Source organism: Denticeps clupeoides, chromosome 6, assembly GCF_900700375.1.
Source record: "Denticeps clupeoides chromosome 6, fDenClu1.1, whole genome shotgun sequence".
Lineage (NCBI taxonomy): Eukaryota > Metazoa > Chordata > Actinopteri > Clupeiformes > Denticipitidae > Denticeps > Denticeps clupeoides.
The window spans coordinates 2,774,290-2,798,231 of NC_041712.1; the positions used below are offsets into that span (position 1 = coordinate 2,774,290).

General features: G+C 40.9%; 3 protein-coding genes across 7 annotated transcripts; 2 read left to right on the forward strand and 1 right to left on the reverse strand.

Moving 5' to 3' along the window:
- The first annotated feature begins 104 nt into the window (after positions 1–104).
- Positions 105–5,152, forward strand: fbxo40.2 (F-box protein 40, tandem duplicate 2). The gene is made up of 5 exons (XM_028983773.1): positions 105–213; positions 873–932; positions 1,035–1,064; positions 1,260–3,080; positions 3,232–5,152. The coding sequence occupies exons 3-5, from the start codon at positions 1,062–1,064 to the stop codon at positions 3,430–3,432; spliced, it is 2,025 nt and encodes a 674-aa protein (XP_028839606.1). The 5' UTR covers positions 105–213; positions 873–932; positions 1,035–1,061; the 3' UTR covers positions 3,433–5,152.
- Positions 5,153–6,065: 913 nt separating this feature from the next.
- On the forward strand, positions 6,066–9,197 carry fbxo40.1 (F-box protein 40, tandem duplicate 1). Of its 2 annotated transcripts, XM_028984093.1 has the most exons (5): positions 6,066–6,134; positions 6,581–6,634; positions 6,707–8,494; positions 8,589–8,829; positions 8,975–9,197. In XM_028984093.1, the coding sequence occupies exons 2-4, from the start codon at positions 6,632–6,634 to the stop codon at positions 8,790–8,792; spliced, it is 1,995 nt and encodes a 664-aa protein (XP_028839926.1). In that variant the 5' UTR covers positions 6,066–6,134; positions 6,581–6,631; the 3' UTR covers positions 8,793–8,829; positions 8,975–9,197. The 2 variants fall into 2 exon arrangements, with proteins under 2 accessions (XP_028839926.1, XP_028839925.1); XM_028984092.1 differs by having other exon boundaries at positions 8,589–9,197.
- Positions 9,198–14,077: 4,880 nt separating this feature from the next.
- On the reverse strand, positions 14,078–21,965 carry trpc6a (transient receptor potential cation channel, subfamily C, member 6a). Of its 4 annotated transcripts, none has more exons than XM_028983419.1 (12): positions 21,504–21,965; positions 20,105–20,864; positions 19,795–19,947; positions 19,521–19,685; positions 19,210–19,426; positions 18,890–19,117; positions 18,538–18,802; positions 18,205–18,400; positions 17,207–17,404; positions 17,088–17,135; positions 16,932–17,007; positions 14,078–14,703 (listed from the first exon to the last, which is right to left on the reverse strand). In XM_028983419.1, the coding sequence occupies exons 1-12, from the start codon at positions 21,635–21,637 to the stop codon at positions 14,585–14,587; spliced, it is 2,559 nt and encodes an 852-aa protein (XP_028839252.1). In that variant the 5' UTR covers positions 21,638–21,965; the 3' UTR covers positions 14,078–14,584. The 4 variants fall into 4 exon arrangements, 3 of the variants coding, with proteins under 3 accessions (XP_028839252.1, XP_028839251.1, XP_028839253.1); XM_028983418.1 differs by having other exon boundaries at positions 19,795–19,974; XR_003750116.1 differs by lacking the exons at positions 14,078–14,703; positions 16,932–17,007 and having other exon boundaries at positions 17,106–17,135; positions 17,207–17,394; positions 19,795–19,974.
- Between the last annotated feature and the right edge of the window lie 1,977 nt (positions 21,966–23,942).

Below are 23,942 nucleotides of genomic sequence, written 5' to 3' on the forward strand. Positions count from 1 at the left end.
GCGGCGCACAGAAGCCAGAAAGGGGGTGCATGAGTGTCTGCGTTCTGTGGCGTGTTGAGATTCCCCAGCTGGCTGGAAGTGGGTTTACAGTAAACCAATGTTGCAGGATGAAGAGTAGTCACACAGAAATGGTCAGTACCAGGGACGGATTTGCTGTCAGAGAGCAAAGAGGATCGTGGGAGTTCAAGGACATCGGGAGCAAAACAAAAGCAGGTGGTGCATCCAAGAGTGGTCACAAAACAGGCAGTCGGCTTGAATAATCGAAAAAACGGCTTACAAAGTGAAAGTGAAGTGTCATTGTGAAGCACAGCACACAGTGCACACAAATAAATGTGTACTTTGCATTTAACCTGCACCTTTGCAGTCCGGTATTCGAACCAGCAACCTTCCAGTTACAGATCACTTCTTTACACTTCTTTACCTGAAAATGTTGTGTAGAGGTATGGTTTACCTGCTCACCACTGCCTCTCAACAGAATGTCCTCAACAGCACTATTTTACCCACACCCTTGTTTCACAGTGACCCTAGAACAGGGGGATTGTAACATTAGATGAAACACATAAGCCTGTGGTGGGCTGGCGCCACACCCTGGGTGACTTCCTGTCCTGCACCCAGTGTTAAATATAGTGAGTGAAACACACAAACCATACCTCTACACAACATTTTTCAGTCTAAACGAAGGTGATTATTTTTTCAATATACAAATCACCATTTTGCTAAGTGTAAGTGTGTGGTTAGGACAAAGAAAAAAAATCTCCACAAATAGGTGCATGTAGTGTTTAAAGCTGGTAAACTAGGCCATACTTCACAGGGCATAGACCATTGCCCTGTCAGCATACTGAATTATTTTTAACTCCAACACACACTCCCAGTCTTTACAGGGACTCTGCACGAGAGGCAAGGTTATAACCATATCACTTTTGGGGTTTGAGGTAAGCATTGGCCTTACTAACGGAATCTTTTTTTACCTGTTAGTATTTTTACTCCAAAATATCAGCAAATGTAAAATACCTCTAAAACAAATTTTGTTTCAGGGGACGGTTGCACTGCCTGGATAAATTATGGTATGTTCTTTATCAGCCGTTTTCTATAATTATTTCCATTTTCAAAATATTGAAATATTTGTAGATCTTTTGATGCAGGTGACAGAGTAAACGTTTAATAGTTTCCTGAGAAAAGAGCGCAGGGCAAAGCTGTCATTTGCGTATGGGTTTACAGTATAAAGGGAGGCGGTTTCACTACTGTGTTACTGTTTCCAGAGAAGACAAGCAACAAGGCTTCACCGCCACTGTGAGACCTGCTACAGCCGCCACTGCAGGGCTCCCATCGAGATCTCAGTCTCCTGCCTGCCCATCAACTGCCGGAATCACTGTGGTGCTGCGTTCCACATGTGCAAAGAAGACGAACACATGCTGCTGTGTCCAAACGAGAAGGTGCCCTGTCTAAATGCCTGCAATGGCTGCCCTTTCACCATGTGTCGCTCAAAACTGGCTCAGCACCTTGAAGTATGTCCCGCCAGTGTGATGTGCTGTTCCATGGAGTGGAACCGGTGGCCTATTGAGGACGTCCAAAGCAGTTTTAATATCAACATCTTGAAAGAGACTAAAGATGGCTTTCCCCTAGACCTCTCAATGGCTCTCACAGACCAGAAAAAGATTTGTGCCAGACTGAAAATGAATTCATTTTTCCCAGAATTGATGGAAGAGCCAGAAGAAGAAGATGCAGAAGATGACCACTTTAGTCGTGAGACTGAATTCAATGGAGATCACATGTATGGTTCCATTGAGGAAAACACTGCTACAAGTCCTAACACATTTGTGGACACCACAGTGGACGTGGAAACACAAAAACTGGTGGATAAGAAAAGGTACAACCTTTATGAAAAAATGTTTAGTATGGAGAAAGGGGGTTGTAAGGAGGCTTCAAATACTTTACTTGACGGAAGAAAGCAAGTAGATAAAAAGATCTCAACAAAACAGCACATGGCCAATAAAACAACAGCACCATCAGAAGACGATGTTAAGAAAACTTATAGCACAGATACCACCAAAACTGGTTTTGCCCCGTGGCAAGATGGAGTTTTAGAGAGACTTGGACAAGAGGTAAATCCGCGAGAGTTCAACATGTACATTGTGCATCATGGACGCATGCTCATTGCTTTTGGCCAAATGGACGCCTGTACACCAAGGGAGAAGGACTTTGTTTATGGTGACTTGGAACCAATACCAGTCCAAACACTTCGTTCTTTTAAAGTTCCTACAAGTTACAGAGAAAGATTTATTCGGAAAAATCCATCAGCAAGGGTACAAACAGAGCACAAATTGGTGGATACATCAGATTTGGGGGGTTCCAGAGAAGAAATTGACAATATGGATGAAACATATGCAACGTTATTATGTGCTTCAGAGTTTGAGATACGGGGTCATAAAATCAGTGAAAAAGTGGCAACAGATGGGCTTTATGTTGACATTGCAACACAGACATACAACTTCCGTTCTGCTCCATTCAAGTATAACACAACACTGGCTGACATCACTGAGGACAGAGACTTGAAGCTATATGTTCAGACAACAATGGAGAGTGTGACGGGCAGACATAACAAATCCAGTTCAGCATTTAACTTACTCTGTGGACATTCTTTCAGAAGGGATGAATTCTTCTCCCATTTCAAAAATGTGCATTTAGATATTCAGTCTGGTCTGGAAGGTTGGTTTGAGCAGAGGTGTCCCCTGTCATACCTAGGGTGTACCTACGTCAAGAAAAGGTTTCAGCCTTTTCAACAAAAAGCTTCGGTCGCCTACAGAGACAGCATTTTTGTCCTTAAACCTGAAACATATGACAGCAGCTCACAGCTTCCTATCTCACAGGCTAGCAATGCAAGTGCCCTGAGCAGCCTTCCATATGAAATTCTCTGCCACATTGCCAGCTTCCTGGACAGCTACAGTTTATCCCAGATGGCTCTGGTGTCCCATTTGTTCCGAGAGGTCTGTGCCACCCACCTTCAACAAAGAGGAATGTTATGTTTGAAATGGAGGAGGAAGAAGTATTCACATGGAGGAGTTTGCTGGAAGTACACCACAGTGAGATTTATGATAAAATTATACTAAAAAAAATATGCATGATCACTTTAGGACCAGTTTAATTCACATTTTGAATAATGTGAATTGTGACATTAATAATGTGAAAATAATATGATTCTATATGTCATTGTCATTTGCTTTCATTTCACAGGTGTGGGAGTTCAGCAATCTGTTCAGTAAAGTGGACAAGTGGTGTTTTGGTGATTTTCCATCTATGGCAGAGCATCTGAAACATTGTCCATTTTACAAAAGGGAGATCAGAGTGCAACCTGTTGCTTTGACAAATATGCATGTTACCAAAGATCCATCTAATAAGCAAAAACGCCTGGTCACACTGTTCAATGCAATATAATAGTTTCAGTAATTCAATTATCAAAGTAATATTATTTTTAAATGGTACTCAGGCTTTTCTGTTTTAAGGAGGCATGGAATCTCTTCAAATACCAGACCTCTCCAATATGACACTAATGTACATTCCTGGTCAAAAGTTTGAGAACACTATAGTATTTTCATGTTTTTTAATTGAAATGTATGCAGTTCAATGCCAAGTGCAAAAAGAAAACACATAATCTATTTATAAATCAAAATGCCTAAAAACTCTTTTGCCCATCCAGGAAGACTGGGTGCAGGGTGAGGACTCAGTGTGCCAGTCCCCTGCAGGGCACGCACACATACACTTACGGACAATTCAGATTCGCCTGTCCGCCAAGTGTACATGCTTGGAAAGTGGGAACCCATAGGAAACCCGCACCGACACAAGCATTCAAATTCTGTACACACAAGGACTAAATCGGGATTTGAATAGACAAGTTTGCAGGTATGAGGCCATGTCGCTAACCACCATGCGACCATACTTTTGTATCATTTCCTGCTACTTGTTGCACTGTTTGAATTTCAATTCAAAAACTGGAAGATTGTTGTGTTCTAAAACTGACCAGGAATTTATGCACAACCTATGATTTCTACAAAGCACCAGACATTCCTGTGTAATGTAAACAAACCAGAAACAATATGAAATGAGAATCTCCATCCTATATGTAGAGTAAAGAACGTCAGTCCAGGTACGCAGCTGGAAATGCAGCCTGGATCAAGAGGAAAGGGTTTTGTGGAACACATTTGGGTATGTTAATTTCAAGACTGTGCCTGATGCGAAACATCAGAAGGTTGTTCCATAATTCGGGAGCTCTTTTTCCAACAGTGACCTTACATACACATGAGACAAGCAGGCCTGCTCACCTAGAGAGAAGGGTGGGTTATAGAAAACTGAGATATGGGCTGGAATGGGATGAGACAAAGCAATGCTTTTCAATTGAGAAAAACATAAAACTTAATAGGAAGTCAATGTAGAAACAACAGAATGTTTTCAAGTTCATGTAGAATTTAGAAGTTTACATAATTTTGTTACAATCCATATTAGACATTATGATTGCAACATAGTAGATTTGATAAACATATAAATTTAAATGCTTAACTGAATTGTTTTCTATGGAAGCCTGTTTCCACCACATTAAAAATATATTTCTGACAATTTCCGGCAAACTTTATTTCTCGTATTTATGATTTTATTAATCGCAATTCACACTTCATTTATCACTATTCTGACTTTTTTCCTTCATTTCTGTCAGATAATTTAAATTATGACTTGAACAACATTACACAGATATGCACATATAGAAATATTACAAAACCTGGAAAGAGCAGACACAGCCATGGAAGGTGCTGCAGTGAGTTAATAAAATGATGACTACTGGTTGTAAAGATCTATGGACAAAAAAGTTGTGAGAAATAAAGCCTGAATTTAGAGATATAAAGAGTGAAGAAATAAAGTTTATTTTAGGAAATTATGCCAGAAATATTTTTATGTGGTGGAAACAGGCTTCCATAGTATACTGATTATGCTCATTTAGATCTCCCGAATTCTCCATTTTTTTTAAAACTTTTAATATGTTTAATTACTATCAGGTTCAACTGGTGGACTAATATGCTGTTTATGGACAAAGTACCCACAGTTTACAGTGAACTATTTATGGAACACATATCTTATATGTATATCTGTTGCCAGTTGTTAGTAGTACTTTGAGACAAAAATATGTACTTCGTAATAAAGAAAACTATTTGCTTTAATATGTTCCTGATTCCGTGTTACTGACAATCCAATATCAAACATGAAATAAATATGGCAAACATTTACTGTTATATACCACTATAGCCTGTAATGCAGTGATTCTCAACCTTTTTTTGCAGTGGGCCGCATATTATCTACATTTGACGTCATCAACGCTCAATAACCAGATATTATGCATCTAAAATGATTACAAAATTATCATTACAGAGTATAATTCTACTTAACATTAATGGGACACCTGATGTTGTCGGTAACCGACCAATTTGGTGAAATTCGGCTCAAAAGGAGTAACAGCACAATGAAGTTGTGACTAAGTTGTAGTCTGTAAGACGCGCACAGAAACGTGACTTGATGCGCGTCATTGCAGAAAATGTGCGTTCGCAAATGTATGTGGATCCAAATATGGAAAGCAGTTTTGAACTTAATAATCTGAGGTTTTGTCCAGAGATGTTTGGCCACATTTCTGCAACTGAGGATGACTGCTGCGTGGTTTGGCTGTGTCCTCTTTTTATTTTATTTTCTCAAAATCAGAAAAACGAGTGATGAATTTTTGTAATTGCATCAGTTCATAGTTGCGTCAGTTCTGCGCACACATGAAAACATGATCACCAAAATGATTTTATGTGACAAAAGTATTGTTCAAAGTTTGTTTAATACATTTATTTGTTTAATAAATTTTTTTAAATGAATTGTAAAACCATTTATTATTATTTAATTCTTTTTATTATTTTTTTTTACGCGGTCAGCATCGCAGGCCGCATTTGCCGCAGGTTGAGAACCACTGCTGTAATGTAACACTGGTGTTTCAAACGTTGTATCATGCTGTGCACCAACTGTCTATTTTTAACATTTGGGCCATCCTGTAACACAACACATTCACTCCAACTGACAGAGCTTCACGCTGTTGAGTTCACTGCTTGGACAAAAGGGTAAGACAGTCTTCATTTATCTTATAGCAACAAGAAGTGCATTGCATAGACTTATACTTGCGTATCCTCACGAAGACTCATGATTTTGAATGCAATGGCAGATATGTAAAAATGTAAAATGTATGTAAAAAAAAAGTCAGAATGTGCTTTTATATATGGGCCTTTCTCAATCCTTTATGTGTTACATTTTTAAGTTAACTTATTTATCTGCTCTATCAACCCACACTTCATTTGTGCCTTTTTAACAAATGTTAATTATCTAAAATATTATTTGGTAAAAATAATACTGATTATAATATACATAAAATCTACACTGCAGTGGGATGTGTGTTGTGGGCAGAAGGATCCTTTAAAAAAATTTAATGGTTCTAGCCATAATTTATGGTCTTATATCATGGGCAACAGAACAAAATTTTAACCAAATGTTTTCTACTTGCTGTCTACAGCATCAAGTGTGCAAGACAAAACTGAACAAAAATCTTCAGCAGTTTGTTGACATGGTATGCTTTTCAAATATATTTTAATGTTCTTTAAAAAAAATCTTCAGATAAGGTATATTTTTTCTTTGTCAGGGGCGACAAAGAACCCCTTCTTCCAAGCTCCACCGCCACTGTGAGACCTGCTACAGCCGCCGTTGCAGGGTTCCCGTTGAGATCTCAGTCTCTTGCTTGCTCATTAACTGCCGCAATCTCTGTGGTGCTGCGTTCCACATGTGCAAAGAAGACGAACACATGCTGCTGTGCCCGAATGAGCAGGTGCCCTGTCTAAACCACCTCTATGGCTGCCCCTTCACGATGTGTCGCTCAAGATTAGCGCCACACATTGAGGTGTGTCCTGCCAGTGTAGTGTTCTGCTCCATGGACTGGAATCGCTGGCCTGCTGAGAACACAAATGGAATTTTCTATGAGAATATCTTAAAGGCCACCAAGAGTGAAGACGCATTGGACCTATCCATGGCTCTCAGAGACCAGAAGAAATTATTCCAGTCCCTCCAAATGAAAGCTGTCTTTCCTGAGCTTATAAAGAAGGTGGCTGAAGTGCCTGTATGTGAGGAGCTGGAAGGAGCGGTTGGTGGTGCAACACTCCTACCTGAGGCATCCACATTTGAAGACGCTAAGAATGAAACCCTTGAAGAGGGAGAGCTCACTCAGGAAGAACGTGAAGCCTTAGCAAGAAGTTCCATAGTGGATCTGGAAAACTATAATATCTGGGAGAAGATGTTCAGCATGGAACTGAGTGGATGTAATCAAACAATTAAAGCTTTTGGAAGTACTTCAAACCCATCAAATAAAAAGGAGCACGAAGAACAAAAACAAAGCTTAGAACCTCTAAAAGAGGAACCTCAAGAAAGTGAAAAGGCCACACCCATCAAAATGTTAGAAAGCAATTTGTGCCAAATGGAAGATGATAAATTTGTGGTTGCATCAAGCATTTACGCAGCCAGTTCAAAAAGCAAATTTATATATGGGCGTATAGCACCCATGAAGATAATATCTGTACGCACTTTCAAAATTCCCACAAGCTTCATAGCAAGGCCTGGACACATTCGCAATCCCATTCAGAAGAAGAGGTTCAACATGGCTGTGGACACATCAGACTTGGGTGTCAGTGTTGAAGAGCTGCCAAAATGGGATGAAGTCAAGGCAACTTTGCTGTGCTCACTGGAGAAAGAGCTCAGAGGACATTTGATTGCGGAGTCCTCACACACTGATTATCTCTTTGAAGATACTGGGACTCAGACATATGACTTCTTTTCGGCACCATTCGATGAACAAGCATCACTGGCAGATGTGGTTGCAGATCAGGCCCTGAATCTTCATGTTCAAATTGAAACCGAAAGTGTCACCAGGAAGCACAATAAATCCAGCTCTGCTTTCACATTTTTGTGCTGCCATTCATTTCGCAGGGATGAGTATGCCTCACACTACAAGAATGTGCACTCTGACATTCAGTTCAGTGTCAGTGGATGGTTTGAACAGAGATGCCCCCTTGCTTACCTTGGCTGCCCTTTCTTTCAGAGAAGGTTTCAGCCCTCCACGCAGAGAGCAACCGTGTCCTATAACCAGGAGCTCAGTGCATTTGTGCTCAGACCTGAGGTTGCAGAAACACTGTGTGAAGGTATGAAAAGTTCTCAAAGAAAACAAGCTTGCAATGTGGACACTCTGAACAGACTGCCCTTCGAGCTCCTTCAGCATATTGCGGGCTTCCTGGACAGTTTTACTCTGTCCCAGCTGGCCCTGGTCTCCCGACAAATGAGAGACGTGTGCAGCACTTTGCTGCCAGAAAAGGGTATGGTTTCTCTTAAGTGGGAGAAAAAAACATATTCCCATGGAGGGTCAAGCTGGAAGTCTAGGAAGAAGGTAAGCTCAGAACAAATAATGGAAACCTTTTTTTTTTACTGCATTGCTTTTTCCTGGACACCTTGTAAAATGGGTATGTATTGTTCTGTCTCAGGTATGGCAGTTCAGCAACCACTTCTCCACTGTGGATCGCTGGATTTTTGACAACATTCCTCCCATATCACAGCACTTGAAAGTCTGCTCTTATTACCAGAGAGATATGAAAACTAACCGTGTGCCATTACATGGGATTTTTGAAAGGAGAAAAGTCAAAGACGGAACACAGAGCCTGGTTTCTATGTTCAGGAGCGAGAAATAAATTAGTTTCGGACTTATATATTAGTCATACAACAAGGGTGGGTTTTTTGCATGGTTTTCAAATATATCATATTTTTTTAAAGACCTGTTACTTTAAAAAGCTCTTCTATCCTTCACTCGTTAACTGTATAAATTGAACCTGTTTGAACTGGTTATCTGTATAAAAGACTCCTTTCCACTCAGAATCCAACCTCCACCAGGGTCCAGACCAGAGAGCTGTCTAAGGACACCAGGGAAAATATTGTACACCTGCACAAAACTGGGATGAGCCAAGTTAAAATTGACAAGAGATCAACTGTTGGACCAGTTGGTACTGCTCGCCTGGTTCCTCCATCTCTGAAGGTAAAAGGAAGACACTCATCTAGACTCTTCGCTGTCTTGGTCCCTCGGTGGTGGAATGAACTTCCCCTGGAGGTCAGAACAGCACAGTCACTGAGCACTTTCAAACGGCAGTTCAAGACCTTCCCCTTTTATTTATATTAACTTGTAACCTTCTTATTGTCTGGCATGCATAGAAATTACAACAGAGTGAATAAAAATATTGTATTCATAGTTGGGGGTCCTAGCGAAGCAGATTTGATCACTTCATCGATGGAACATCAATGGAAGAACGTTGTATGTCGCTCTGGATAAGGACGTCTGCCAAATCCTTAAATGTAAATGCAAATGTAAATTGGTTTTAGAAAGGGTTCATTTTTTCTAAGGTTTATGTGCATACGACACCACCTACTGGCCAGGTGTATAAATGCAAATAATGGCTCTACATAAATGATCACATGTATAGTAAAATTCTGTTTGAGTGTATTCTGTCTGCTATTTTCACAAAATGTTATATGGCAAGTTGTGTATGCCTATGTAGCTTGGACAATGATATACAGAAAATGGGAGATGTTGTTCATTTTTATTCAGAAAGTGTTTTTGAAAACACTTTCACATGGCGCAGAAGATGCTGGCTTGCACAAAAACGCAAGAGTTAGATCATACAAATTTGGTTACAGTCATTTTTGCCTCTACCAGTACTCTAGAGGATTTTCCAGCCTGCTATTTCATTTGGCTATGAAAGGTAGCGCTGGACCTCCACAGTGACCTCTTCTGTGCCTCCATGATGCTTGTATCTAATCAATGCCAGTTTGCTACCTAAAAGGAAACCACAGATCATGTAAGTAAGTGTACTCATAGGTGTACTCATTTGATCTAAAATGTTAAATAACAAAGTACCTCCAGTGACCTCATGAGAGGTGGAAGCCTGGGGGATTTTCTTCTTTGTTTTAACACACTCGGAGTTCAGTTGCTCTGTTGCTTCAGCAGCCTTTGTTTGGCTGAACAATCCTATTTTTTAAACCAGGGGTCCAGGAGTGTAGCAAGGGACATGATGCACAAGTGTACAGCTTCTCACTGAGTTGCCTGATGAGCTAGTCTCCCATTTCCAATGCAACTGCAAGCGCCAGCTTTGTTACTGACACATTTTCCTCTTCCGACAGTTCTACAGTGGCATCGTAGAAGGGAGACAGCAAAGAAAGGCACCATCCAACAATGTTGTACTCATCCGATGTTAAGAAGGGGATGTCATGGGGCAGTGGTGGCCTAGTGGTTAAGGAAGCGGCCCCGTAATCAGAAGGTTGCTGGTTCGAATCCCGATCTGCCAAGGTACCTCTGAGGTGCCACTGAGCAAAGCACCGTCCCCACACGCTGCTCCCCGGGCGCCTGTCATGGCTGCCCACTCCTCACCAAGGGTGATGGTTAAACACCTTTCATTGTATGCACTGGGTGCTGTGCTGCAGTTTTTCACAATGACAATCACTTCACTTTCAATTTATCAACATATATTGCTATGTACAATTCACAATATATGAATTCACATGATATATATTGTCACATAATATATTCAGAAATATATTTTTGTTGCGTATGAGCAACAATGACCATACATGTCACCTTATTAGTGATTCCCCATTCCTCTATCAAAGAAGCTTTGACACGAGCTACATTTCCAGCAGTGTGTGAAGTAAGTAAGCCACTTCCACTTTAGCCTTAGCCTTCTCCTTTGCTGACTCATACATGGCCTCCACCATAGCCTTCAGAGCCTAAAGGAAACAAATATGTAAGATTGGGCATCGCAGGACCATGCTTTTGTTTTGCATAGCGACCGTCTACAAGGAGAAATGTGACATTCCTGTGCCAATTGTTGTGCATGAAGATTCAACACCTCTGTTTCACATGCCTGTTGTCGGACGGCCTTTTGCCGAGACAAATGTGTGAAGTGTTGGCCGTCGGGACCGCCTACCCTCTTTGTCTTGCGCAGATGGGAGGCCCCCGAGTCAAACGTGTGAAGTGTCAGCCGTTAGGACCGCCCGCTCTCTTTGTCTTCCCCAGATGGGAGGCACCGGGGGGCGTGACATCAGAAACAACAGGTTCTGATTGGTCTGTGAAAACTTCCTGTAGGCCAGTGACAACTTCCTGTAGGCCAGGGGTATAAAGGTCTGCTCACATGTGGGGAAGAGACTTTTTTCTTTTCTTCTCTTTCCCAGCTGTCTTGCCATCGAAACCGGATCTTCTGGTTTTCGAGCCTGCTCTATCATCTCATTATTTCTCATGGCTCTGCCTCTTTCTCTCTCTATCTCCCCCTTTACTCTTTCTTCTCATTTTGGTTTTCTCTGTAACCTTGGTACCTTTTTACATACAATATTCACATGTAACTACAATAATTATTTACCAGTGTTAATAAATTAGAAACTGTTCATTTTTAACCTCTATTGTGCCATGCCTCTTTCTGCCAGGTAACATCAAGTTGGAGTGGTTGAATACAGTGCTTTTGTGTGGAGGGAAAAATTGTTTTTTTCTACACTCTGTTCTCTCTCTACCACGGTCGTTTTTACAAATATATAGTGCTGAATTGTGAGCCGTACAATAAAGTTATTTTGTAGTAAAGACTGCAAACACAACCTCACCTTTGAATAAAATAAGAAACAGTGAAAAATGCAGTTCTTGTCAAGTAAACCTAATGCATCTGAAATAATGTTAGATTTAGCTTTCTTTGTTAGGAGTTCAAAAGTTTCCCACTCCAATCTGTATTTTTTAAATTAGCATCTCGCCCCTTTAGGACCTATTACCCAAAAACATGTTACTTGGTATGTAACTCCTCTTCTATGAGGTCAGGTGTTTTGCAAAAATTAAATGATTCTTTAATTAAACAAATTTGCAACATGCAAAACACTTTTACCAATCACAGAAACAAATTTACACACAGCAAATCATATGGAAAGGATAGGTACTACAGACTGGAAGAAGACAATATAAGATTTATGTGTATGTAGTCTAGTGCATGTAAGAACACATTGTGCAGAATTTTTACACAAGTGGGAGCGTATTCAGAGCTACAGTTGCCCAGTCTAGATGTTATAAATGCATGTACTAATTTCCTAACCCCACCAATACTTCTAAGGTGGAATTTTATTTTGAATATGACAGGGAAAAAGCAGATCAGCATCAAGAAGGAAATAAAACTTTTGAAATCATTATAACCCATTGTAGAGCAACGTGGTCAGTTACAACGGTGAATAGTTTCTGCTCCAGGTAGAAGTGCCATTGTTCCAGAATGCCATTATGAATGTCTATAGTCCCACTAAGTGATAATAAATTTAGCACGGCTTGATTTAGCGCACTCCTCCATGAACCGTCACCTTATTGTGGTGGAGGAGTTTGAGAGCCCTAATGATCCTACGAGCAATGTCGTCTGGGGCACTTGGTGCCCCTGGTAGGGTGTCCCATGAGAAATTGTTCTTAGGTAAAGGGCGAGACAAAGAATGGTTCAGAAGACCTTTCATGGAAAAAACAACAAAGAATCAGTGTACCCAGGGATTTTGTTAGCCCCAAAAGAATCTCAGCCTGATTCTTGGGGTTTAGCCCGGGGGACGAGAGGGTAGCTTCCCTGCGCCTTCGGGTCGGGGAAAGGGTCCTGACTGTTGTTTGCGCTTATGCGCCGAATAACAGCTGAGAATATCCACCATTTTTATAGTCCCTGGGACAAGTGCTAGATAGTGCTCCGACTGGGGACTCATTGTCCTACTGGGGGACTTCAACGCTCATGTAAGCAATGACAGCATGACCTGTAGGGGCGTGATTGGGAGGAACGGCCCGCCAGATCTGAACTCGAGTGGTGTTTTGTTACTGGACTTCTGTGCAAGCCGCAGTTTGGCCATAACGAACACCATGTTTGAACATAAGGATGCCCATCAGTACACTCTGTACCAGGGCAGTCTAGGTTGCAGGTCAATGATTGACTTTATAGTCGCATCCTGAGAGCAGTGGGGGACAATGAGTCCGAAAGGACCTTGTTCCACTCTGCATTGTTTGACGAAACAGTTTGGAGATATGAGTTCTAATGTTGCAGCAGCCATTCTTCATCTAAAGTTCAAAACCCCATGGACTAGTGATGACGAGCTTAATGACAATGTAATATAAAAATATGATAAATCCATAATTGTTTCTGACCTAGGCCTCATTTACATTAAGTCTTTCTGACCATGATGAGGGTCTTTGGCCTGTTGACAACTCCTCAAGGCCTTCTGATCAAAAGGATTCCTTCTGTAACATCAAGCACACAGACACTGGAGACAACCAAACAGTTTGACACATACCTAACAACAACAACAACAACATTTATTTCTTATATAGCCCAAAATCACATACAGTATGTCTCAATGGGCTTTGACAAGCCCTACAGTAGATACCCCCCACACTTCTGCACACAAGGAAAAACTCCACACAAAAAAGACTCTAGGAGAGAGAAAAAAAAAGAAAGGAAGAACCCTTGGGAAAGAGTGATACAGAGAGGGACCCCCTTCCAGGGTAGAGTGAGCCTGCAAATGGTGTTAGTGCAGGGTTGGTGATGATTTGTACAATATAATAATAAGTCCTACAGTTGTAGGGTTGGAGAAATCCAGGATGTAGTCAGTGTCATGGTCTAGATTTCGTGTCCATAATGATGCTACTGGTCCACTTGAAGCTGTAGTTGTTACGGAGTCTGCCAGTAGTCTGGGCGCTTGATTCCGTGTCTCGGAGAAAACAAACAGAAGCAGCGGCAGATGGTGGCACTGTACGACCGATACTGAAATATGTGGTTATAGTGGTATATTGGTGCTACAGTGGCCCGGTACCCTAACTAGGACAGCCTAACTAGGGTGAATTTAACTCTGTCTGTGTCTAACAGGGGGACTCTGTGATAAACTGGACTTTTTAATTGACACTGTGTCAAAGTGAAGTGAAATGAGTGTCTAGGACTTTAACAAAAAGCCAGAAACAGATAGGTTATGAGATTGGATTTAAACACTGAGACTGTGTCTGAGTCCCGGACACTGACAGGCAAGCTGTTCCACAACTGTGGAGCTCTATAGTAGAAGGATATAGGAGAAATATCTGCATATTTATTTCTGCAAACAGTCTTGATGTTACATTGATGAATATTCCCTCTAACACCATGTTGTCATAGGAGTGCAAAAACCAGACAAATCTTCAGAAAACATGTCCAAAATAATCCAGTCATGTGTGTGAATAACATCCAAGAAGGGCTTTTTTTTTCACTACAGTCTCACATAGTCCTTGATGCCAACATCCCACTGGGTGTGGTACTGGGCTGCAGCATTCAGTCACTCTTCTGTATAAAGCACTGTCACAAATGCATTGCTTTCATGTAAAATAACATTATCTCACACTCAGCTCTCTGTTTGTCTACTGTTTGCTGGTGTTTAGCCCATAAACTTCTATTTATGACTACTAGTTCTTGACAACAGGGTGCTACAGTTTCTCCTCAAGTCGCCTGATGAGCTCAGCAAGTTCCTTTAAGTTGTGGGATTTTTCTTCCAGCAACTCAAAACGCAAACTTGAAATGTCCTGTTTGATCTCCTTTAGTTCACCTGCAAAGAACAAATCAGCACAGAAAAAAAATCAAACAGATGACTAGAATTTTACTGTAACAGTTGTATATACTGAGAGTTCTCCTTTAAATGCACATGGCACTATGCTGTGGGTGGAATTAGTTGTCTGCCTCAGTCCTGCTGCAGATTGACTATTCACAAAGCAGACAGTAAAAAACTGAGTGATTTTAACTCTACTCAATAATTCTACTCAATTTAGTGTCAAAATGAACAACGAAATGTGTAATATATATATGTGTGTGTGTGTGTGTGTGTGTATATATATACACACACACACACACACACACACATATTCACACTGTTAGATTTATATGATTACACATTATAGTTATTTTTACTACAAATACAGTTTAATAAACACACTCGAATGTGTAATGAAATATAATTGGTATTTGTCTGTATTCTCAGAATTTTTGTTATAAAATGCTATAGTAACTATATTACTAAATGCCTGTGTTCAAACCTACATTATGTGGCATTTAGATGCTCAAGAATGTCATTACACTAATGGGTTAATGCTGCCATCATACATTCACTTCATCAGTGAAACTATAATACACTTGTAGCTTTAGGTGTCAGAAGGATGGGTCAGGAGACTGGGTTGGGGCAAGTCCATTTTTATTTGAATCTCACTGGGGCAGTGGTGGCCTAGTGGTTAAGGAAGCGGCCCCGCAATCAGAAGGTGCCACTGAGGTGCCACTGAGCAAAGCACCGTCTCCACACACTGCTCCCCGGGTGCCTGTCATGGCTGCCCACTGCTCACCAAGGGTGATGGGTTAAAGGCAGAGGAACCCAATTCATTGTGAGCTGTGCTGTATTTCACAATGACAATCAATTCACTTACACTTCACAGTCTAGCTTACAAGACACAAGCTGCCCAGATAACTCTCACTTAAGCTAGCAATACCCCCGAGGCCCATCAATTTATTCCATCTTTAGCCTAATGGTGAGTGAATGCCCGCTAACACCCCTACTGACCTGGGTGCGCAATGCATGCTGGTACTAATCCACACTCGGTAGAATTAAATCTTGTTAATGCTCTATGAGTTGACATCTAAACGCAACTGAACATGTCAGCCCCTGAAGAAAATAGTGAAGGGAGAAACCCAGCAAACAAACAACTTAAGGATGCTGTGGTAAAAGCCTGGAAAATAATCAAGGACACTGCAAAAGTCCATCGGTTTGATGTAATCAATGCAAGCAAGGACTATGGAACCGAATTCGTATCTTTTTTAAGTGCAGCCCGACTTCTTTCATTTATGTGTGCCCCAAAAAAACTGTTATTTGTTATTTAACATATATAGCTGTATATAGCTTCGTTATTTAACTTATATAGCTGTAAATATCAGGGAATTAAACTGATGTCTTCAGTTTATCATATTCATCATTTGTCTTGTCTTTATATGTCTTTGTCTTATAGTCTATGTCTTTAATGTGCAGCAAATACTGTCATGTGACCTTGGTGACAGTGGAAACACAGAACTGGGTGACGCGGCTGCCAGCTGGAAATCACTGCTCTGTCATTTTTGCTTCATCTCTCACCTCTGCAACCAAGTAAGCTGATCCTTGTTTGTTTCCAACGCTTTTGTGCCCGAACCGTATTGTTTCTGTGTCTGTCATCTACGAGCGGCGACACCGGTGGGTGCGCAGCGCAAGCTGACTCGCGTTTGGATATTAAAACGGTGGTGACTGGCCCACCTCGTTGCGCCGCTCCACAATTTGGGTTTCTCCTCACCTCTAACGCCAGCTGTACCTCTCTGTCTCCTCTATTATTCGTGACAAAAATTTTATGAATTGTTCCATTGCATTTGAAGGAGATTGTACCTCTATGAGAATAGTAATTGTAATAGTTTGTAGTGATAGTTTGTTTGAAACTCAAAATGTAATTTTCTTTGTATTGACCAATTCATGCTGTCAGTTGTGAATTATTTGTGGAAATATATTAAATTAATGTAATTGTATAAAACAATGCTTGATTAATAATGCAAGTTTATATTTGTGGCTTTGCTGTTTCAAGTGAGTTATTTCACTGGATTCAGCTGAACCTACAGGAAAGGAAAGTCAAAGTTCAGAGCCCATCCTCACTGATGGAAATTTCATTTTTGATGGTTACATGTCAACCTGATGGTGTCTGAATATATTTATTCTGTATTTTTTTTATTCAAATACATTTATCGCTTTATTACTTCCACGGTGAGCACCCTTACCTTCATTGACTTCATCGCTCTCCCTGTCACTCTGTGCTTTGATTATGTATCTCTTAATCAGTCGCTTCATGATCTTCTGTAAGATAAAATTTACTTTATACCTAAATTATGTAATTTTCTGTATTCATAAAAGAGAAAGGTTCTTTGTTAACATACCTGGTATCTGCTTGGTCGTGATGAACTTCCATCTCGTTTTTCGCTCAGCTACAGGACAAGCACATGTAAATCATTTCTATTATGTCTGTGTTCTAATATTCATGTCACAGCTATTTCACCTCATTCATCTCTGACTCCCCCTTTGCCATCTGACTCTGGATGAGATCCATGAAGAGGGATTTGGTTCCCATAGCGATCATCAGAAAAGACTTTGGACTGGGTACCAGGTTAAAGGGCACAGGTAGAGTTCTGCCTTCCTCAAAGTAAGTGAACCACAGTTTGGCACGAGCAAATTTCCACTCAACATCTGCGTCGCCCTGTCCACATGAGAAAGAGCAGAGGTCACAAAAGGGCATTTCTACATTTCTAACCTGTAGTACTGACACCTGGCTCAAACATCTCTGGTTTACTGGATAACATAAGATCAAGGCTGGCGTATTGAGTTCACAATGTCATATACCAGGTAAATAAAAAACTATTTAATGATATAATGTTCTATCCCTGCCTACAGCTATATTACGTGCCCTGGAAGATGGGAAGTATTGCATGTACATCAAAGATGTATGTCAAATGCAGAATATTTTAGAATTTGTATAATTATAATTTGGTATGATGAAAGATATCATACGATTGTAAAATGAAGGACACACTAACTTATTTACTGTATAGGATACAGGGCATAAAACCACTCATGTTGACCATGACAATTTGTTTTAAATCTTTTTTTCTGCATTTAGTCATTTGAAGTGTAATAAATGTTTTTCCTACTCCTTTAAAATGTTTCTGCTATTGATCTGTTGACTGATTTATTGAGAGCCTGTTTCTCAGTCTACTTGTCACAGTGGATCCCGCTGCAGCTATACCCATTTAACGAGAGTACTTGGAACACTGTAGAGGCCACACCCCCTTGTGTGTCTGCACCTGAAGCCCATACAATAAAAGGGTTCCTGCACCAGTTCGCTGGGTACTGGTATTAAACCAAATCACTAAGAACAAAGGGAGACTTACAAATGTTATATACATTTGTAAGTTACAATGTAGGAAGTAAAACAAAGTTGTCTGAAAAATAATGCATCTGAAACCTATTGTAATGTATTTGGCTAAAATTAACACTCACCTCAATTTCCTGAAAGGAACTGTTGATCATGGCTATAAGCATGTTGAGCAAGACAACCACCATGGTGACGTTGTACACACCGTAGAGCACATATCCTATATTCTCTATGAACTTGTGTCCATTGTTGACGATAACAGATTTAACCTCAGAAAGTCCAAAAATGGCCCAAAATAAAGTTTTAAAGCTTTCTTCTACACTGTATGAAAGAAATATAGGGTATGGGATTAAAGGATGAAAGAGAAAATCTGTTAAACCCATAGTATAATTTGCATATATACATTACAGAATGTATATATGCAAATTCTGGAAACAACAAAAAAAAATATTTCTCACGTGGTGAAGGCATCATTCTGTTTGGCCCCCAGGTAGTAAGAGTACAGGTTAAACATCCCAATCATGAAGGCCAAAAAGACAAGGATGAAGATGACCATAAATTTGAAGATATCTTTCACTGTCCTGCCCAAGGATATCTGCAGTGGCCCAAAGCTCTCATTGGCTGGCAGAATATAGGCAATCCGAGAAAAACTAAGAACCACGGCAATGGCATAGAGGCCCTCAGAAACAAGCTGAGGGTCTGATGGTAGCCAGTTAATGCGGGCTGAGACGAGAGACAGAATGAAACCAGTAAGCATTGTCTGCGTGAATGAAAACTAAATCTTATTTTCTCCTGTTCACTTTCACTCACCTAGCCGGAAATATTCAATCTCTACTGGGAGGGTAATGTTGGTTAGATCTGTGTAGTGAGCATCAACATAGTTCTGGGCCAGACATGCATGCCAAAAGGCCATTAAACGGGCTATGAACGATGCCACAAAAATGGCCAACATTCCAAAATCCAGCATGTTCCATAGCTCTGAAAGATATTCACGTGGGCCCTGGGTCCAAATCTCTTTACATTCTGCCCAAATCATTCCTGAACAAGAAAAGAACACATAGTTAATTTATCAAATGAATACCCAATAGCAAAAACTGCACCTTCAGATGTGATAAGTGATCTAGACTGACCTATGACCCAGCAAATTATAAGCATTTCCATCCATGTGAATGGAGTGGTCTTCATTCTGAACAGCTGTGTTGGCCTGTCATGGATTGTCATGTTTGGCAGAAGTTTTGTTCCACCAAAGCGGTCAGCCGCATTCAGAACAAGAAGTCCAAGGAAAATTGTGAATGAGGCTGCATGAGCCACAAATTTCAAAAAGGGGCCACGCATGACCTTCCCCAACTATTCAAAAATGGAGGAAAATGGAAGTGGAAGGATAAAAACAATGCATGTCTAAGGGAAATACACAGTTTCATAAAAGTTTTCTTGCCCAGACCTTACTGCATGGTGCAACCCAGTAGACCATGGCCAGGAATGGCAGACCCATTGCAATAGCCAGAACAACCAAGATCTTGACTGCTGTTGTCTGCTGTCGAAGTCCAGACAAGTTTTCATACCAAATGGATAGAAGCTGTTGCTGACAGTTGGGATGAGCAACAAACTGATTGACAAAGGAAAGTAAATTAATCATAATTTTTACTTTTCTTTCATGGATAAAGCACAAAAAGTACTGGCAGACAGACAAACCGTAGTATGACTTTTAACTGTACCTTTTTCAGTTCGTATTTTAGTGCTAATTTTAGTCTAATGAGACTTGGTCGGCCAGGAACTTCACTACTTTCATCAACTTCACCGTTCAAAATGGCTTCTACTTCCTCTGTACTCCTGCACAAGTCCAGAAGTCCCACAACAAAGTCTTTGCACTGTAGAGAGAGTCTCTTGTAATCATTCTGGGGAACAGCATCAAAGAATACATTCAGAGACAGTTAGATGGTAAATATTTCAGAAGCAAATATATTTAATATATTTTGGAGAATGGAGTATAGGCTTTAGATCTGTACCTTAAGCGTTGCATCCTACCTTGAATTCCTTCTCGATGTTGGCTAATGATGCAAGCTCACTGCTGAGCTCCAGAGCAGCCAAAACTGGGTCTTCATTGGACAGACAGAGGTAAGCAGGACTGGCAAGGCCCTTATAGGCATTGATACGTGAGCGTGAATGACTAAATGAGTCATATTTCTGGTGATAATTGCACGTGTCACAAGTGCAGAAGTAGTCGTGAGGCAGATCAATACAGGCACCCTTACCCAAGAGAATGTGCACTATCTCAAACTCATGGCAGTGGGAGGCTAGGATAATTGGGGTGATGTCATGAGAGAAGCGTGTGCCATCTTCGTCATAGGCAAAAAAATCATCCAGTATGGCCACCTGACTGGGACTGACAGTTAGTCTCTTGGCATCAGCAAAAGCGTGGTGACACAAGATAGCTTCCACTATCCTTATGTAGCCTTTGCTTATGGCTAGCAGGAGAGCATCACCAATTCGAGCCAGGTTGTCTTTCTGCAGCAGGAGCTCTGTGACTTCCAGGTGCTCATTGGCTACAGCAAGCTGCAGGCCATTCTGGCCCATGTAATTCACACAGTTCACATTAAGATCAGGAATTTCTTCCAGCATCCGACGAACCACTGGGATGTTTCCGTACTCTGCTGCATCAAGAAAACGTTCTTCTCTGTGGCTCAGGCTATAAGGGTCTGGGTTGAACATGTAGGCTGCTCCACGCACTGCCTGTCTTCTGCTCTTAGCCACAAACTGACAACCCAGAGTCTGGTGGTCACTCTGACTGATGAAAACATACACATTAAATTACATTTATCGTTTCCCAAATTACAAGCATAGAGAAATCAGTAAAAAAGACCATATTCTATTAAATAATAACACATTGTATTACTTTGGAAAGTCACAGGAGAGTGAGTGAATTGATAATAATTTTCAATTGTAAGTAGGTTTACTGCATAGGAATTCTTAGTGAATCCAGAGATGTACTGTTCTATTTTGAAGTACTGATATTATTTGGGAAAATACTAATAAAAAGCTGTTCTGGAGGGGCATGCACCTACTTGATCTATGGTCTATCAGCCTCTCTAATCTGTCACTTCACCAGTACACCAGGTCAGTTGAAAAAATGGATTGAGAGCAACAGCCACTCCATAAATAGGCACAGAATAAACAGTGTATATTCTATACACTTCCAATGACTAAATGAAGAAAAAATATTTAAAACACAAAAATGTCTAGGAAAGGTTGCGTTTCAGTCAGTGTGTATATGTGATTTTATGCCCTGCAGCCTATACAGTTAATGCCTTTAAACTTGAACAAATAATTACAAAAAAATGTCATACTGCATTTCAAAACTTTTTTCTTTTTTTGGTGGAAATTATTTTGCTGATTCCGACATCAGAATGGATGGAGCTGTACTCACCAGAGCTGATGTCCATTACCACTTCTGGAAAAGTCTTCCCCAAACTCTTTGTCTGTCAGCAGGTTGTCCCAACTTTGGATCCATTTCTCAGTACTACGACTCTCCTGCAGAGCAGCAGCTCTGTGCTGATTCATTTCTGCAGCCCAACTGTGTCCAGCCTTATTGTCTCTTCCTTTATCTCTGTACCCATCCTGAGGATGAGCAGGACACTCTGGAATTCTGTCTGCCTTCCCCAGACTCCTGCGATAAATGAGGCATTTAGAGGGTTGTAGGCGCTTCAGTCTTGTTGACTGTGGAATCACAGTCAATGCAGCAGGCCCCACTTTTAAAATGTAGAAAAAATCTTGGTCTGATATTTCTGTGGTTTTATCTAATCTTAATCTGTGAGATGCTGAATTTCTCCAGGCTGTTTTACGTCGGCAGCTGTCATACGTTTCCTGTTTGTCTACGTGAAGCTCCAGCAGATCTGGCCAATTGTGGGAAATTGCTACAGTGGAATTCAGTCTGTTCACTAACAGAAGTTTATAAATGTGTGTGTATGTGTGTGTGTGTGTGTGTGTGTGTGTGTGTGTTTATATGTCCACAGCTGGGGTAACTCCACAGGGATGGGATATGGCTAGCAGATGGGTCAAAAGGTAAAGCTAAGGGAAGGTCATGGGAATCCTTTGTGTTGGTATATTTATCATATTTGCACAGACTGATGTCTGATGTCCAGGCTAAAGACAATCAACTCGTTTGATTTTGTCCATTTCTCACACAGCTATCCTGATTTTACATGTAAGTAGTTCCTGAAACTGACAGTGTGTAATAGTCATGTTAACTTCTGCTGTGGCGACCCCTAAGAGGAGAAACCAAAGGCAGAAGAAGAAGAAGTTCTCAGAATAGCACAGGATGACATTCATTTTAAATCTTACCCTAGGGACAATGAACGTCATTCCTTAGATTACATCTCTTGGACCTTGGCCTGAAAGTACTCCCATATCGTATGTTGATTCTCATAGAGGATAAAGGCAGAAGTCTCACCATTGAATGCTTCACATGAACATTTTGTTTAGTCTCTGGCACAACAATCTAGAATCTCCTCTATATATAGAACCTGCTAAGGGGGTTTACATATATTCACATTATGTTCCTTTAGTTTACATGAAGTCTTTGACTATAATCATAATAACAGGCCCCACACGTTATGTATCTAGATGAAGAATGTTAATTATGTCTATCCTGCCAAGGGATTGCCATAAATGAAGTGGCCACCCACATGGTCAGAACACCAGAAGTAGTATCACTTGCCTGGCTTTACTGGTACAAATAAGGAGCTTGTGAATCATTAATTACCATATACAGCAGGTTAATTTCAGTAAACTTCAGGCAATGCAAGAATCTTGCCAATTTATTGGGCTGCAAAAGCTTCTGAAAAAATGAGAGAAAAATTAAATAACAGTAAACTAACTTGGACCACTGATATGTCAGGCACAGCACACAACTTGGCAAAAGAAACAAGAACGCAGTTATCTTAACAGTTCCGTTTCCACAGTGGTGATGGGTCAATGTTACAGAAGTGTATGAAGACGCTCCTTGGGGTCGTAACAGGTGTTGTTCTGTGCCCTCCACCACCCAGAACCCCTCACTCCTTTTACTGCCCCAGACCCTGTCCAAGAGGTTTCCGCCATCTGGTGGGAAGCGCCCCCAAACCCATGGCCGCTCCAGACACCTGCTACCATTCACAACATGCACATTTAACATGTCATATATTTGAGATATGGTTACCTCCACCTGCACACCTGTGGCACATGCCTCCCTAAACATTACACTCATTGATGCATTGCAACTCCAAAGGAGTGTAAATGCACGGCACATACTAAAGCCAGTGGGGCAGTGGTGGCCTAGCAGTAAAATTGTCCACAATTGTTCATAACTTTTTGATTTATAATGGTTAGGGATTCACTTTTTCACTTTTTGCACCTTGGTGCAACAGAGCTGATACCTGTTACTAATAATAAACACGCGGAACAGCCATTAGAGGGTAAAATAAAACATTTATTTACTGATAGCTATTACTTACCAGGGAAACTGGGAATCGTGTAGCACGAGACCTAAGACAAAAAAGCAGAAAGCCCAAAAACCTGGCCAGGAGTCTCTTTCCTGGTTCTGGGAAGGGGCGGAGCTAGAGGACACCAAATCACTCAGAGTGCTACCCTGTTTGTTTCAGTGTGGCATGCCCTTGTTGACAACCACCTCTTTGTCGACATTCCTGCACACCATCACCTCTCATGATGTTCTGGAAGGGGGAGTTATCACCACAGTTATGATGGGTATCAGAAGTCCACAAGTGGTGTCAACTGGAAAGACTCCAGAAGATGCCTCCAAAGCTAAGGAGATGGGAGAGATGAGGTGAAGGAGAAGGCGCCACATTCAAAAACACAAAGCTCTAGTGTCTGT